Raw genomic sequence first — 16,560 nt, 5'->3', positions numbered from 1 at the left:
AATGAGCTGCAATTGGGCCATGTAGACTTTGAAGTAATTCATTACATTTGTATCTCTTCTGTAGGGGGAGGATTTTCCTCAGTGATTTGTATGACCTTGCTAAACCCAGATAGGTGGTAATTGAGCAGCAACTACTTCTTCAGAAGAAACAGAATAAAAATATTGAAAATATTGACTCACCCCTAAGGCAGTAAGCAGCACTTTGGTCTCTGACCTTTAAGCATCCTAGGGTAGTCAATAACCTGGCTGTTAGATGCTGTGCCTGACACTGATTTTGATCTGGGAGTAGTTTAACCTTGAACCAAGATCCAAGTAACCAAGGCAACAGGAAGTCAGCCTCTCCATCCAAGGACTGGGAATCCATAAATCAAGGTCCCTAATGCAAACACTGTGTGCAGGTAGAGATTTGAGAGGATAAGTGGTTTGTGAGGGATTACCTTTGAAAAAATGAATGACTGTCCCTTGGTATGTTGAAGCACAGCTTCACAGAAGCTTTTTTTTTTTATCAATAAAGGTCAACAGGTTACAGCTGCATGTTTTCATAGGGTTCTTTATATAGGCCCTTCAGTTTAATTAGAACCAGATGTGGAATTCATGAGGTTGTTAGCAGCATTATGTACCATCTACACATGCATGTATGTTTATGTGTATTGATACATATACCCACATACGCACATTTCTTCTGCAAAAACTATATTCATGAATAAATAATATGTAGGCTCAAATTCAAGGACTACGGAGTGGTAAAACCTCAGTTCTGCATATGCACAACTCCATAATGGTGTGATCCCATAACCATAATTACCTAGTCAAATATCCCAGTTATTCTATGGGACACTGCTTTATTCAGTGTATAGCATTCACCTAATGAACAGCTATTTGGCAGTTGAATTTTCCTGTTGCTATTCAGTGTGTGACATCATATCTTATTTATTTCACATTTCTAATCCTTCATATGAATAGATAAATGTTTCATGGATGCTGATAATTTTATTTTTGCAGCATTGCTCTTGAGATGAGGGATATATTATTGTTCTCATTTACAGTAGAGAAGCTGAGCAGAAAGAGATTGAAGTTGAATAGATACCATTTCAGATGCTTAATACTGGATTTTAAGGTCTGGAAGGATGTGGTGTAAGAGGGAGAGACTCCTCTGCACATGTCACCAATCCATGACCTGTAATACTGACTCACTCCTATTTCTGTACTCAGACAGGTTGTTGGTTGACAGTCAGATGAACCTCAGCCAGCTTGAGCCCAGGTAGCCAAGAAGAGCAACAGCATCCTGGCCTGTATCGACAATAGTGTGGCAGCAGGGCCAGGGCAGTGTCCATACCCCTGTACTGGGCACTGGTGAGGTCACACTTCAAATCCTGTGCTCAGTGCTGGGCCCCTCACGACAAGAGAGACATTGAGGTGGGCAGTGAAGCTGATGAAGGGTGTGGAGCACAAGTGTGGTGAGGAATGGTTGAGGGACCTGGGGGTTAGGTCTGGAGAAGAGAAGGCTCAGGGGGGACCTTATCACTGTCTACAACTACATGACAGGAGGTTGTAGTGAGGTGGGGGGCCCGTCTCTTCTGGTTAGGGAACAGGTAAACAAACTGGACATACACAAGTGTATGGGAATTGACAGGGTGGACCCTAAAGTGTTGAGGAAGCTAGCTGGCATCATTGCGAGGCCACTCTCAGTTATTTTTGAATGGTTGTGCTGACTGGGAGAGGATCCTGAGGACTACAAGAAAGCAAATGTCAGTCCAACAAGGGCAAGAAGAAAGACCCTGGGAACAATAGCCTGGTCAGCTTCATCTCAACCCCTGGGAAGTTGATGGAGCAAATAATCCTGCAGAGCATTTCCAAACATATGAAGAAAGTGATAGGGAATAGTTAGCCTAAATCTATGAAGATAAATCATGCCTGACCAATCTGATGTTGTTTATTTTGACTTTAGAAACACTTTTGGCTCTGTCTTCTATAAATCTCTCATATAAAAACTGATAAAATACAGGCAAGATAAATGTACACTATGGTGAGCTGAAAACTGAACTGCTGGGAGCAAAAGATTATAATCAATGTCACAGACTCCAGATAGAGGCCAGTCATTATTGATGCACCCCAGGGTCTGATAAGGTGGGCAAAAGTACCTAAAATGTTAATTAATTACCAAGGTGATGGGGTAGAGCAGACTCAACAAATCTGGAGAAGATACAAAACTGAGGAGGGGTTGATATTCCAGAGGGTCATGCTGTCCTCTAGAGGGACCTCAACAGGCTGGAGCAATGGGCTGACAGGAACCAACCAAAGTTCAATGAGGGCTAGTGCAAAGTCCTGCACCTGGGGAGGAATAACCCCTTTTGCCAGCACCTGTTGGGAGCTGGCCATCTGGAAAGCAGCTTGTCAGAAAAGGCTCTGAGAGTCCTGGTGGACATGAAGGTGATCGTGATCCAGCAATGTGCCCTTGCAGCAAGGGAGGCCAACAGCTTCCTGGGCTGCATTAGAATCATTGCCAGTGTATCAAGAGAGGCAATCTTTACCCTTTATTCAGCACTGGTGAGGCCACACTGGAACACTGTGTTCAGTTCTGGGCTCCTTAGTAAAATAGAGACATGCACATACATGAGAGAGTCCAACTTTCACTTGAGCCCAACATCTCCTTAAACATGGTTAAGGGTCTGGAGCACCTCTCCTATGAGAAAAGGTTCAGAACACTGGGACTATTCAGTCTGGAGAAGAGAAAGCTCAGGGGGATCTTTTCCATGTGCACAAATATCTGATGGGGGAGAGCAAAGAAGATGGAGCAAGGCTCTTCTCAGTGATGCCCAGTGACAGGAAAAGAGGCAGTGGGCATTCAAACACAGGAGGTTATTTCTGAACCATGTATTTTTACTGTGAGGATGACAAGGTTGCACAGAGAGGTTGTGGATTCTCCCTCCCTGCAGATACTCAAAACTGGCCAGTCTATAGAGAAAACTGCTCTAGCTCACCCTGCTTAAGCAGGGTGGGATGGGTTAGGTGGTCTCAGGAGGAGCCTTTCAACCTCAACTGCTCTGTGTTTTTTGAATCTTCATGTAATTGCCAGACTCTGAGGCCCACGTGCAGATTGAGATTTGAAAAGAAAAGGAATTTATGAAGGATTATCTTTGGAAAATGAACGGCTGTCCTGGGTATGTTAAAGTCCAGCATCAGAGAGACTGGAAGAGGTTTTCATAAGTTGTCAAAGACTCAACAGAAATTTTGCACCTTAGCAGACTTGTATGGTCTCATGAGAGTAGGGATACTGGATTTTTACAAAGCAGAAACTGCTAGTAGTTTTGTAAAATTGGCAAAATTACCCACAGTCTTACTGTAAAAAAAGTGACTGGAGCATTTTAGCTGTTTTTCCACCTGGTAAATTCATATAGATACACATGCAATATGTATACGCACAATATAAATAGGAGGATACACATTCAGGAGTGTTAGAGAGAGATCTATTATGTAAAATTTTAATCCAACAATTAAAATTTGATGCCTTTATAAGCAAACGAAATGTGTTCAAACCATAGAGAGTTTGAGAAACATTGCTAAGGGAGGAATCTGCCATCACTAAGTGCATAACTTTTATTTTTCTGATATATTTGACCTCTTTGGTATATTTCATGTTCTGTATTGCAGTGTCTAGGTAGAAAAAATGTGTGATAAATTGCTCTTTTTTAAAAAACTCCTGTCTCTTTGGTGAGTTGTTAAGTAAATTTTCATTAGGGAAGGAACTCCTAGAAATATATTTAATGCTCTTTAGACAGGTAACTACGTATTGAGGCTGTTTCTGGTGCATGCTCTTTACTCAGATGAAACACCCACTGGGTCAGGTCATTATAGAAATATGTCTGTGTTGGAGAATAAACTACTCAGAGAATGACAGATAGGCAGCCCCACTAAATGGAGATATGAAGCAGATCTCTCTTTATACGTGTATCAGGGTGTGTGTTTGCTTGGAGAAAAAAAAGTAGTAGTATGGAATTATTATGTTGGCTACATTGTTTATAGAGATCCATGACTCTATGTTCTTAAGCAAAATTATCAAAGCCAAGTAACAATTATGATCCTTGCTGATATCATGACCATACTATAGACACCTACATGGGGAAATATAGAAATAAATTCATTGGCATAGCGAGAACAGCAGCTGACTACTCCTTTCCAGATATTCCCCAGACATGTAACTTCATCAATATTCATCCACATTTTGTTTCTTCCCCAAGGAATTGCAGGTCCCCACTTAAAAGCAGATCAGACTTCACTTCATGGTAAAATGGAAAGTTCTGCCTGTAACATGATGACCAGAAGGAAACCAGCAGCTGTTGACAGTGTTGCAATGCCAACTCCAGTGTTATCTCTTCTACCTTCATCATCAGCAACATCTGAAGCAGGTAATGTTTTTTTTCCTCCATCCCCTCTATTTCTTCCCCATCTCCTTCCTTCTGGCACTGCAATGAACAACATGTGCTTGTACTATTCTTCCTAATTGGAAAGGTAACTGCAAATGTTCATATGTAATGTGATAATCTGGCGGCAGTTTTTCTAATACTTTCTTATTATGGTCCTATCTTGGCATATCAGATCTATTTTATCCACATACCATCATTTGTAAAATGAGAACATAAGCAGCACCAACCCATATGGCCTAGCAAGGGACTCTGAAGCAAGACTCCTGGGTTCCTTTCTCAGCCCTGTTGTTCATTTATTTGAACATTCCCATCCCTGTAACATGAACACAAAGAATACATAATGAATAGCTAAGGAGAAGCTGAGATTTCTTTCTGCATACTTCACTGATTTTAGCATAATATTCTGTCTTGCAAATGGGAAATTGTCTGGGGCAATGAACAGTGATTTAAAATATATCAGAATAAATGAGTCAGAATAGCATGTTTTTCAATCAACTTATATTTTGTACTTCTATTTTGAATCAGATCAGAAGGATGATAGCTTTATAAAGTCAGAAATTGAGCCAAGTCATTCAGGCATCATCATGCCTTTTCTTGGGTATGGTTAGAGAAGTTAATCTTGCATTGTGTCTTAATTTTCAATGAATGAAGAACCCACAGTACATTACCTTATATGCAAGAATTAAGATTCTCAAAGTTTTGTCAAACCTTTGATACCACATTCACAAAATATATGTGTATCACTGAGTCATGGAATTATCACATATTAATTATTCAACCGAATGTGTTGTTTCAGTGCACTCCTTTTGATTTTCCTCTCATTTCCTGAATAAGTAGTGAAAACAAGTAGCCTCTATAAAGATAAATTTTTATATTAAAAAAATCAGAATTCTCTGTTTGTCTTTAATACTTTCCTAATATTTAAACTCAGGATAGTTTTTTAATGCAGGAGAGACTAAAAAGCACACAAATATTTTATGATCAGTTTCAAGATGAAAGTGCATGCTTGACTGCATAGTTCATTCTTTCCATTTTCAGAAGTCTAATTAAATTGTTGGTTTATCTATAGACCAGATGTTGAAATAATTTAGTTGAAAACTGAAAGAAATTGTGTTAATGGGAAAACAGGACAGTGGTATGGGTTTCCTGTAATTAATAGGGATTTCTTTGAAAAGTCCTCCATTCAAACCAAGTCGACAAACTGAGCCCAGCTGTTGAACAGTCTTCTCTGTGCCATGTTCTGGCAAGTGGCCTCAGGCAGTTCTGAAAGGATGGAAAATGACAGGCAGTAAGAAGGATTTAAGTACTACAGACATAACAAAGCTATCCAGAATAAGGTTAAGGGACTGATGGAGAACTTCTAAGGTGTTTGATCTACCTTGTTCAACACCACTGTGCTGGAGTGGGTACTCCAGCCTGCTCTAAGCTATTCTTGGAAATGTATATTTTTTGGTAGAGATTTCTCTCTTTCCCTCAGAAGCTATTTCCAGGTTGTATCAATCCTGAGTGACTTCCTGGCATGGTCTGTGGCTGTTTCAATTTGTCTTTGTGAGATGGAGCCTCACAACATCTGTGTACCCCGGGGACAGGAGAAACACTGGGCCTCCATGTGCCTTATTTTAAATGTGTAAAACTGTGTTTTACGACTAATGTTAGTTCTTGTTTGTCTGTGACAGCTAGGAGGTTATTTGGAGGGTGGGAAAATAAAGGCAAAGTAGAAGCACCTGTGCCGTGTCAAGCATTTCTAGTTTCTCTTCACTTTGGCCTGTATTTCGCTAAATAGCTTCAGGCCTTGACAAATGCATTGCACAGCCATGCAGCCTGGGAGATAAAGCCTGAGGAGATAACTGTTCCCATGCAAAATCTACCCACCTCCATGTATCCCCAGCACCTGGATCTTGTATCATAGACTCATTGAATCATAGAATAGTTAGGGTTGGAAAGGATCTTTAGATTATCTAGCTCCAGTCACCTGCCATGGGCAGGGACAGCTGACACGAAACCATGTCACCTAAGGCTCTGTCCCGCCTGGACCTGAACACTGTCAGGGATGGAGCATTCACAGCTTCTCTGGGCAACCCATTCTAGTACCTCACTACCCTTACAGTAAAAAACTTCCTCCTTATATCCCTTCTAAACTTCCCCTGGTTAAGTTTGAACCTGTTACCCCTTGTCCTATCACTACAGTCCCCAATAAAGAGTCCATCTCCAGCACCCTTATAAACCCCTTTCAGATACTGAAGGCTGTACTGAGGTCTCCACACAGCCTTCTCTTCTCCAGGCTGAACAGCCCCAACTTTCTCAGCCTGTCTTCATATGGGAGGTGCTTCAGTCCCCTGATCATCCTCATGGCCCTCTTCTGGACTTGTTCCAACAGTTCCTTGTCCTTTTTTTCATGCACCATGTTGTATCATACCTGTAGGAGCACATTCCCTCTTTCATATGTCTGCATGTATAGTGTTACTACTCCCCACTTCCTCTTCAAACCCTTCTATATAAATTTCACTAGATAGCGCAAGACAAAAGTCTTCCACTCAAGGCAATATTTCCATGTGCAAACAGCAGAATATGTGCAGGAAGAGAACGCAAAGCCTAAAAAACAATGCCGAACAATTTGGGTACAGGGTTGGGCAGGATCTGTCTGGATAAAATGGAAAAGATTAGTGCATAGCTTTGGTTTTCAGCAGAGCAGTATATCACATGGCAATATAGGAAAATATTTTATATCAAAGATTGCTTACCAAGAGCTTCCAGATGAGTTAGTAACACCTAATGGCTCTCACTTCAATAGTGGTTTATTTTGGCAGATCTCTCTGATATTTTGTCATATGCACACCTCATCAAATCTTCCCCCTGCAGACCCATCAAACTCTTTTCCACATAGTCTCCCTACACCAAATGTAGAATCAGATGTCCCTGATTCTTCAAAGTTAAAATAATATTAGTTTTTTTAATACCTCCTTTAAAAAGCCTGACTTGAAAGCATATTATGTATTTGATCCATGCATTCTGACTATTGACAGACTATGTAAAATAACTCACTTTCTAGAGCTTGAAAGTCCAGAGGCTTGCTAGGAAGAAATGTGAAAGTATTAGTAGTAGCTTCTAAAAAGCTTCCGAAGAAAGTCAAGACCCCAAAGCATTTATGAAAGAAAAATCAAGGCAGTTAGCCAACATAGAACAACAGTGAAGGTTTGTGTTGTTTTTTTTTTCTAAATGAAAACAAGTATTTCATTCTGAAAGGAAAGGGACTGTTGTCTTGCAAAGTTTTATGAGACAAAAAGGTATCTAGTGTGAAAGTAAGACACCAAGAGTGGTGTTCAGCTTATAGATCTAAATGTAAGTGTAAATTCCCACTCAATTGTATGCATTTCAGTTAATTTTGGAGAACTAAGCAGCTTGGCAGAAAATAGATGCCTATCTTTGTTCTACTCAGGCACTGCCTACTCACCATCAGGCACCACTGGACACTCACCCTGGGTGAACTGGACTTCTTGGGTGCTTCAGACACCTGTCGGATTTGGCAGGATAGGCAATAAACCTGCACCTTTCTTAACCAACATCAGGGTGTCAGGAGGATGTGCATGGTCACCTTAAATTTCATTGAGTTCCCATTTAAGAAATGAAGATCATCCTCTAACAACTATACAGAGCATATCTCCATTGACTGCAATGGACTACTAATAACTGCAGCAACAGCCAACCATAGCTAAATTCACTAAAAACATAAAATCTTTGCAGATACTTGGCTAATGCTGTTTTCATATTCATTTCCTGTGCTTCGGCTTGGTTTCTTTCCAATGAAAGTTGAGAGCAATGCCAAATCTTCTGATTCCACCATGAATCTTGCAATTTTCCCCATATTTCTGCTAGATTTCTCATCTTCAATATTTTCATCATCAACCGAAAAATTTTAGTTTTACTTCCTGGGAAAAAAAAATTGCATCTTGAATATGTGAATTTTCAAAAAAGTCTTGAAAATGTACCCTGATAATAGCAAAAAAAGTCAAAAGGTGGAGAGTGAATATGAAGAGTGTGCCAAATATTTCATTTCTTAAATCTTCTAACCTGAAGCTACTCTCAAGATATGGGGGGGACTCAAAGAAGTCAAATATTTAAAGCTGGAAATATTGGGACTCTGCATGTCAACCACCATTGAGGCCAGATGAAAATAATCCTTTAGTGTGACTGCGACTTAAGCTTTTTTTGATCAGATGACTGAGAAATAGCTCACTGCCACTTGCCCTTAGGTTTCTTGCGTCCATACTTTTTAGGGGTAACCTACTTGAGAGGAATTCTGTGCAACTAATTAGCTTCTGAGGAACTTCGATATTTCATTTCCTTTCTCTTTTACTTTGGTACTAAAATGACTGCATTCCTCTTTTGTCCTCTGTGAATCACAAACTGCAAGTGGGTTTCATTTTTCTTTTTGGTGTGGGGAGTGGGTTACATATGGAAAATGTATTTTGTTTTGTAATTAATGAAAACCAGACTTTGGGAAGTTGGCCATCCAGGTCTTTTATTTATAAGAGAGCATATGCCTGTGTTTTGTTTATGACTCATTCTTAATTCTTGCATTGTAACTTCGGTTTGTTTATGCAAACTCTTTGCTGAATCCAAGCAATGGTGGTATGAGAGCCAATAATTTATGTTCTCCAAGAGGGGAGGCCAGTGAGTGAGGTTTCTATTTTGAATCTGTCATAGCACATACTGAAAACAGGAGATTCTACCACTTGACAGCTCCTGGTTATCTGCAGAAAATGCTACAATAGCAACTTGATTTAAACTACCACTACCAGGTTAGCCTGTTAGCCATGAAGGCAATGATAACCTCCAAATGAACCTTTCTAGAAATCTTGGCTACTCTGGAAATTTCAAGGATTTCAAAACCAAATGACTGCTTGACAGTCAGATGTAAATTAAGTTTGCAAGTAGATGTGGTCTGAGGTTAATTTGGTAGGATGTTTTATTCTTTAAGGAAAAGAAATACTGAACTTCATCAGTTTCTCTTCCAACAGCGCAAAACAGGTATGTTAGGATTAGAAAGGAACACTAGCTATTGCAACAGCAGAATTAATACATTCTGTTTCTCTCACAAAGTTAATCTGTGAGCAAATCCTCAACTGAACAGATGTCACATTCAATAGAGGACAATGAGACAATTTAAGAAAAATGAGCAAAGTCTCATGTCCTAAGCAAGTGACCAGGGGCCAAGAAATGTTGGGTACTCTTTCCAGCTCAGACAGTGACTCACAATGTGACCTTGGCAAGAGACTTAACTACTTTTGACTTCACTCAGGTCTAAAGTAAGTGACCTGAACCAGGAGTAAGCTTACTTTAGGGGACATTTAAGTCAATTATATGACTGAGTAATTTTGGTTAGTATCTGCAGTGGTGATAGTAAAGAAGGCCAGGTAGGGGTAATGAATTTGGCACAGGTGAAGTGACCCACACAGCTAGTCCATCCCCACCAGTTTCAGTAGCAAACTCTTCCATACTAAGTGTCATCCATGATAAGTATTAAAGGCTGAGGTGAAAACATCAGGAGTATATTTTTTGGGTATAGAAAGTAATAACTACAGTGGGACAATATGACAGCTATGCTAAACAGTCTTTCCTTCCCTCCCACTAGAGGTTTAGAAATGATAAGCAAACCCATGGTGAAACATTTCTGTAGAAAAGCTTTGTTGCTGTAGAAGTGGGGAGAGATTAGGAGAAATTTCTGAAGAGTGCTTAATAGTCAAAGTAGTGTTTTCAAGTAGGACAGCAAAAAAAGGTAACAGCAATTTTTCTGGGACTCTAATAAATATTCTTTTTACTTCTTTTTAATAATTTATCTATTCAGAATCCTTTCTTACAGCCATCACTTTTCCAGTAGTCATATTCAGCCTGCTGGCTTGAAAGTATTCAGTCTTCCTGATGCTGAAAGCATGCAAAGGAGTTTCCATTCACTGTTTGACCTACCCTGTTTCTCTCCTTGTCTCCCAACAGCCAGCTCACCACTGAAGAAAAGGTTCAAGCGCCGTGAAATTGAGGCGATCCAGTGCGAAGTGCGCAAGATGTGCAACTACACAAAGATCCTGTCCACGAAGAAGAATCTGGATCATGTCAACAAGATCCTGAAAGCCAAGCGGCTGCAGAGACAATCAAAGACAGGCAATAACTTCGTCAAGAAGCGGAGAGGGCGTCCTCGGAAGCAACCCCTTTCCTTTGATGAAGACTCCAGAGACCAAATGCCAGTTCTGGAAAAATGCATTGACCTTCCCAGCAAAAGAGGTCAGAAACCGACACTCAACCCTTTGATACTGGAGCAAGCAGCCACTCAAGACACAATCATGGCCACCATTGAGGCTGTCATACACATGGCTCGAGAGACGCCACCCCTGCCGCCTCCTCTTCCTCCTCCTCCTCCTCCACCACCTCTCCCTCTGCCCCGCACACCCCGGGCTGGGAAACGAAAAAGCAAGACCTTGCAGGAGGAAGAAGAAGACGTAAAAGTGAAGCGGCACCGGAAAGGCAAGGGGAGCGAAAATGAGGGCCTTCCATAAGGCCAGAACACCTCATAGGATAGTGGGGTGCTAGTAGCGGGGCACACCAGACTGAAGGACTGGAGGAGCACGGTCCACTTTGCCCCTGCGGCAACAAAAGACTTTTTCATTTCTTCGGCAGCCAGAACCCATTGTGGAAATCTGTGCCAGCCGGGATTCACATCTTCCTCTTCATCGCTTTTGCCTCAGCCCCCCCCAGAAAGAGGGGGAAAGGCTGTGGGAAAGGTTGGGGATAAGGGGGGAGGGGGGTGTGTTTCAAAGTTGGGGATAGCATCTACTTTACACAGTTTCCAAAACTAATCAGCATCTCAGCATTGCTGTTCTCATATCATACCTGGAGGTGGGAGGTCATCCTCGCAGAGAGCTGAACATTGTCACTAGAGCTGCGTGCTCAACTTTGATTCTGTTTGGCGGGCCAGGTGAAACTAAGAGTAACCATACCATAGTAGAAATCACTGTAAAAAGGAAAAAACAGAAACAAAAAAAAAAAAAGAAAACCACAAAAAAAAGTGTAATTTTCTCAACTGTGATCTTGGTTATAATCTGTTTGATTTTTTTTTTTTTCAGTTTTATATACCTACCAGGCTTTGGGTGAGCATAACCCAAAATGCCTGACTCCTGCTAGAAATATATTTCTTTCTCATTTACTTGCCTAGTTACAACTAGCTGCAATATAGGCAATAGAAAAGTAGAGCCTTACACGCGTGCACACTCATTCCGAGTGCTATTCCAAGGAACAACAGAATATCACAGCATTTAAAATAAGGTGTACATGGATAGCACGTTTCTATGAAGCAACTTGGCATTTTCAATGGCATGTGAAAAAGAGGTTGTGCATCAACCAAGTTGTTTTCATGCTCAGAACATATGACTAGAGAACAGCAAGACATTTCTGGGGAATATAGTAATAGTAAACATGAACAAAATCACCAAAAAAAGAATATAAAAAAAGATAAAAGATCTAAAAAAAAAATTAAAAATAAAAACCCAAAAAAACCAGAACAGAAAAAATGGAGTAAAAAGACAGGGCCCAAACCTACCAGTTCTTGCCATCTGCAATTCCCAGTTAAACTGATGGGAATCCCAGGATCCAAATAATTTGCATTAGGTAACAATGCCTTGATATGTTCTTTTGAAGAAAATAGATAAAGTAGATTGTTTAAAAAAGAAAAAAGAAAACAACACCTTATGGAAAATAGGTTCTTTCTTGGCAATTATTTCTTAAAAAAGAAAAAAAGTAAGTGTTCTTATCTGAAAATAATAATAAAAAATGTTCAAAGGGTATCACCACTGCAATTGTATTAATGCCACTTTGGATATGTTTTCCAAGTTGTGGTTGCCTTAATAAACTAAAAACAAAAAAATAATTTTTTTTGTACATACTGTAATTATAAAGCTCTCAGTCTGCATGGATGCAAACTGTGTGTGACAAATCGTCTCTTTAAATGGTCAGTTCAAACTGTACATTTCTCATTCGAGTTGTACGTTAGCCATCGAGTTAACTTGAGCAAAATATCCGAGCTCCATTTCCACAGCCCAATTAAAAAGTTTAAGTAAAACAAAGACTGAATGTGAAACTGTTCCATTTCAGTAATAATGCTTTAGAAAAGAAGCCAGTTATTGAAATTTGAAATAGGTACTTTTGATTTTATTTCATTTTTTTTTAAACCCTTCAGTACACTCAACACCTGGCATGGCAAGATGGATATTAAAACGAGAGGGGGGAGGGAAAATTCCAGCAAGCAAGAGGGGGTAGAAATTATTTAATAATTCACAAGCCAACTGCTGTTCCCTTTTTTGAGAAATCTTTGAACTGGCCTATTGCCAAGAAAATTTCAAATAGCACGATACTAAAAAAACAAACAAAAAAAACCAAATCCAATAAAAAAAGTCCCCACAAAAAGAAAAAATAAATTGTGTTTCTATTCTGTTATTTATTTGCAAAAATCATATCAAGACTATGGTGTTAAAGGGACACTGTAAACATACAGCTCATTATATTTAGAGACTGATTTTTCTTCTGTGATAGCACCTTAGGTTATTAAAACTGAATGCATTTGGTGTTTGGATTGGGCTGGGGGGGCTGGGAGAAGGTTGGGTTTTGGGTTCTTTTAAAGGCTGGAACAAACATCGTTATTTCCTTAAAACTGATAAGAAGGATTGCAGAATTTTGTTTTGAATTTGTTTTGCATCATTCATCATACTCATTTGTGCTTTTTGTTTTCCAATTAATGCAGCTTAGAAATAAACTGGCCGGTCGCTCATTCTGTTACAAACAATTTTGCTTTTCAGTTGTCTTGAATTAGCACACTGAAGTTGTAGGCCTGCAAAAAAAAAAAATGCTTAAAACTCCTCAAGCTCTTCCCTTCTTCCTTAAAAAACAATGGATGAGGTTTAGTTGATTCAGAAATCTCTTTTTTTCCATTTCTCCTTTGGGTCTGAAAATAGGTGACAGTGTCACTTAAAATGCAAGAAAAACTATAAATTTGGTATTCCACATAGCCTATAAGCTGAAACTAAGCCAGACAACAGCATGTCCTTAGTTTTACCCTCCGTGATTCTTTTATTAACATTGAAGGTCATTTCAATGTGGAGCAAGTGGAGCAAAGGTCTGAAAAGACTAAGTTCTGTCATTGAACACCCGTCATGTCTTCAAGATGTGTCAGACCTCACAAAGTGCCAATAAGGTCTGGATTTGGGATTCCACATGCACTGGGATACAACCCACCTAGAGAAGGATCACTGGTAGGGAAAGGCTGATGCCTCCCATGTTCCTGAGGTTGCAGAAAAAAATGCTGTTATCCTCCCAAAAAAGTACTATTCAAAATGCTGTTAGAGGCACTGCACTTAAGAACAGCATCCACTCAGAGGGTCCAACCCAATATATACACCACTGAGGAAAAAAAAAAGAAGAGGTGTTTATGATCCTAGAGAAAATAAGGGTAGTGTACAAGACTTGGTAGCTGCAAGCTGTCAGTGTAGGATAGACTCTATCCAGATGCCCAAGGTTTGTCCAAACAACAGACTAGTGCAGCCAGCCCTAGCTGGCAGAAAGAGTAGCTTGTTAATTTGTATGAAAGCAGGCTCAATATACTGTTAGATGGCACTCTGTTCTGCATGTTGCATAGTCTATAAAGATGATAAGCAAGTTGCTGACAGAATAATATTATAAGGCGATGTACTACATGCAGATCATAAAGGATTTCGGTTTAGGGCTTAAGGCTAAAATCCCACCCCTGCAGTTTATTACCCAACATTATTCCAGTAATGAGCTTTTTGATTTACCACCACCACCACCTCTAGGAAGATTTACCAAGGAATTCTCTAAACTCTCTCCGCACGTTTCCAAGAACTGTATGAAACTGGGGTGAAAGCCCTTTTACTTATTAAGACCAAAAATATCTTTCCGACATCTCCACTGGGTCACAGATTCACACATCTTAGTATGCTTCAATAAAAATGTGAAAAACAAAAAAAGACCACATGGCTGTGAGCCACATGAAATGGGTTTACATCCTCTCCATGGGTCTTGTTGCATAGCTGTATTCCTCAATCCAGCATGAAATGAGGAATGGGGATAAGTGTGCAGAGAGAGAGAGGAAGAAATACACAAGCCCTTGTGTCTCCAAGAGCTTCATACTGCCAATTTCTTGAGCCCTTTGGTATCAAATTTTCTGTGAAGCACCTTACACATTTTTGGGTAACTGTTGTACAAAAAAAGGAAAAAAAGAAAGAGAAAAAAGGTATAACAAGGGTATCCTACAGCATGGCCCATGACTCTGCACTTGACAGCAATGCTTTGGACCATTTGTGTAGAATATTCTGTTTGTGTTATTACGTTTTTGGGTAGCGTCTGGTACAATGAGGTGCTGGTTTGTCACTAGGACTTCTGAGTGTTACAGCAATACGACAACTAAACAGGAGTCCCTGTTCTGTACACAAGGTTTTTCCCAACTCTTATTTTCACAGGCCCTGATTCAGGACTGCGCTTAAGCACATATAAGTAGCATCCTGAAGACTAAAATGAACAACAAAAAAAGACATGAAAAAGGAAAAAAAAAACACCAACAAGATGGTTTTCTGAATGGAGAAAACAAACATCATGCCTTGCAATGCCTCTTCCTTCCATATCATCCAAAAACTGGGGTGCAGCAGTTCTGAGATAATTAGAAGCACATTTCAACAAAGAACACATATTCAAGATCTCCTTAAGATGCCTGCCTAGGTTGTATAAAACACTACTAGAAAAAAAAAAAAAGAAAAAGAAAAAAAAAAAAGTAAAAACATGAAAAGAGCTGCCAATTGGACAACATGGGGAAGCAGTTCAATCCCATGTTGCTTTGTTTTACTTTTCTTTTTCTTTATTTTTTTAAGCTATTTCTTAAATAATAAATGCACATGAAGTGTTAAATATGTATATACTGTATTTCAAAAAAATTAAAAAAATCAAACGAATGGGGCACAAGATTGTTCTATAAGTCGTGCTGGCTAATTTTTAGTTTGTATTCATAAGTGGTTTTTAAAAGCCTTTTTTAAAGTGTAATTTGCATGTTCTACTTTGATTGTATGTAAACATATTTTAGAGCAAAAAAAATGTATTTGTATTTTATTGAATATAGAGGCAAGAAAAAAAACTTGTACATTGTTTGAAATGTTCTTTTTGTAACAGTTTTTATTCATGAAGCATTTTTGTACATTTAAAAATGGATATGGACTTGATGTTCTTTGAGGCTTAGATACATCTGGCATGCTTTAATGTCATGCTCCTTCATGATCTTAGATGTTGGTTTTTAAACATTTTTTTCTAAAACAAAGCTCAGTCTTTTCGCTACCAAATCAGGTTAGCACACTATAGAGCACTTAACAAAAAAAAAAAAAAGAAAAAAAAAAGAAAAAAAAAAGTTAATCCTATTCATATGTTATTCATTGTGTGAAATTAAAGGAATTCAATTCAGTCTAACATGAGTTGTGAATTCTTTTGTCTTATTTTCCATCTGTTTTCCATCACTAAGGAGTTTAATAGCTTTTGGGATACTAATACCATGCATTCACAAGCCCTCTTTATTGTAATGGAGAAAAACATGCTTTGGTTCTATTCTTTTTTTTTTTTTCTTTTTTTTTCCAGAATATCCTTGAAAGTTAAAAATGGACTGTGCCATGGACCCCATGGACAAAAGGGGGATTCACACTTTAAGGCTGTGCTTCTCACCAAATGAACAGGAACTTCTTGGTCCAAACTGTGTATCACAGCCACCACTGTGGTAGTACTTGCCACCCAGGTGGGGTTTCTGCTCATGAAGCAGATGGAGCATCCCTTTCCAGATCCCTGCAGAAAAGAGAGTCCCAGGGCTGGGTTATGGACAAGGGAGCCAGCTTTCTCGTCACTAAGCATCAGAGATGAAGGGCTATAGGCCAAGGGGTATTTTCCATTCTGCGAAATCTCATGCTGTGACTGTGGGACTGGGAGCTAGTTTTAGCATAGTTCTAAGTTTCTTTTCCAAGTTGCTGCTGAGAGTGGTCAGCTGCCGTTACACAGACAGCCTCAGCATCCACAAGTTTCTCTGCAGCAGCATCAGATTTTATCTTTC

The 16,560-nt window shown here is 39.4% G+C and overlaps 1 protein-coding gene across 1 annotated transcript in view; it reads left to right on the top strand.

Moving 5' to 3' along the window:
- SETBP1 (SET binding protein 1) overlaps window positions 1-11,157 on the top strand; it is a 261,719-nt gene extending 250,562 nt beyond the window's left edge. The window contains exons 5-6 of the mRNA XM_031051384.2: window positions 4,239-4,406; window positions 10,416-11,157. Of these exons, the coding sequence (XP_030907244.2) occupies window positions 4,239-4,406; window positions 10,416-10,972 (725 nt within the window). The 3' untranslated portion in view covers window positions 10,973-11,157. The remainder of the gene's footprint in view (window positions 1-4,238; window positions 4,407-10,415) is intronic.
- The last annotated feature ends 5,403 nt before the right edge of the window (window positions 11,158-16,560 follow it).

Source organism: Melopsittacus undulatus, chromosome Z (assembly GCF_012275295.1).
Source record: "Melopsittacus undulatus isolate bMelUnd1 chromosome Z, bMelUnd1.mat.Z, whole genome shotgun sequence".
NCBI classification, from domain to species: Eukaryota; Metazoa; Chordata; class Aves; order Psittaciformes; family Psittaculidae; genus Melopsittacus; species Melopsittacus undulatus.
The sequence above is the reverse complement of the archived record's forward strand: the minus strand, read 5'-3'. Positions and strand labels throughout refer to the sequence as shown.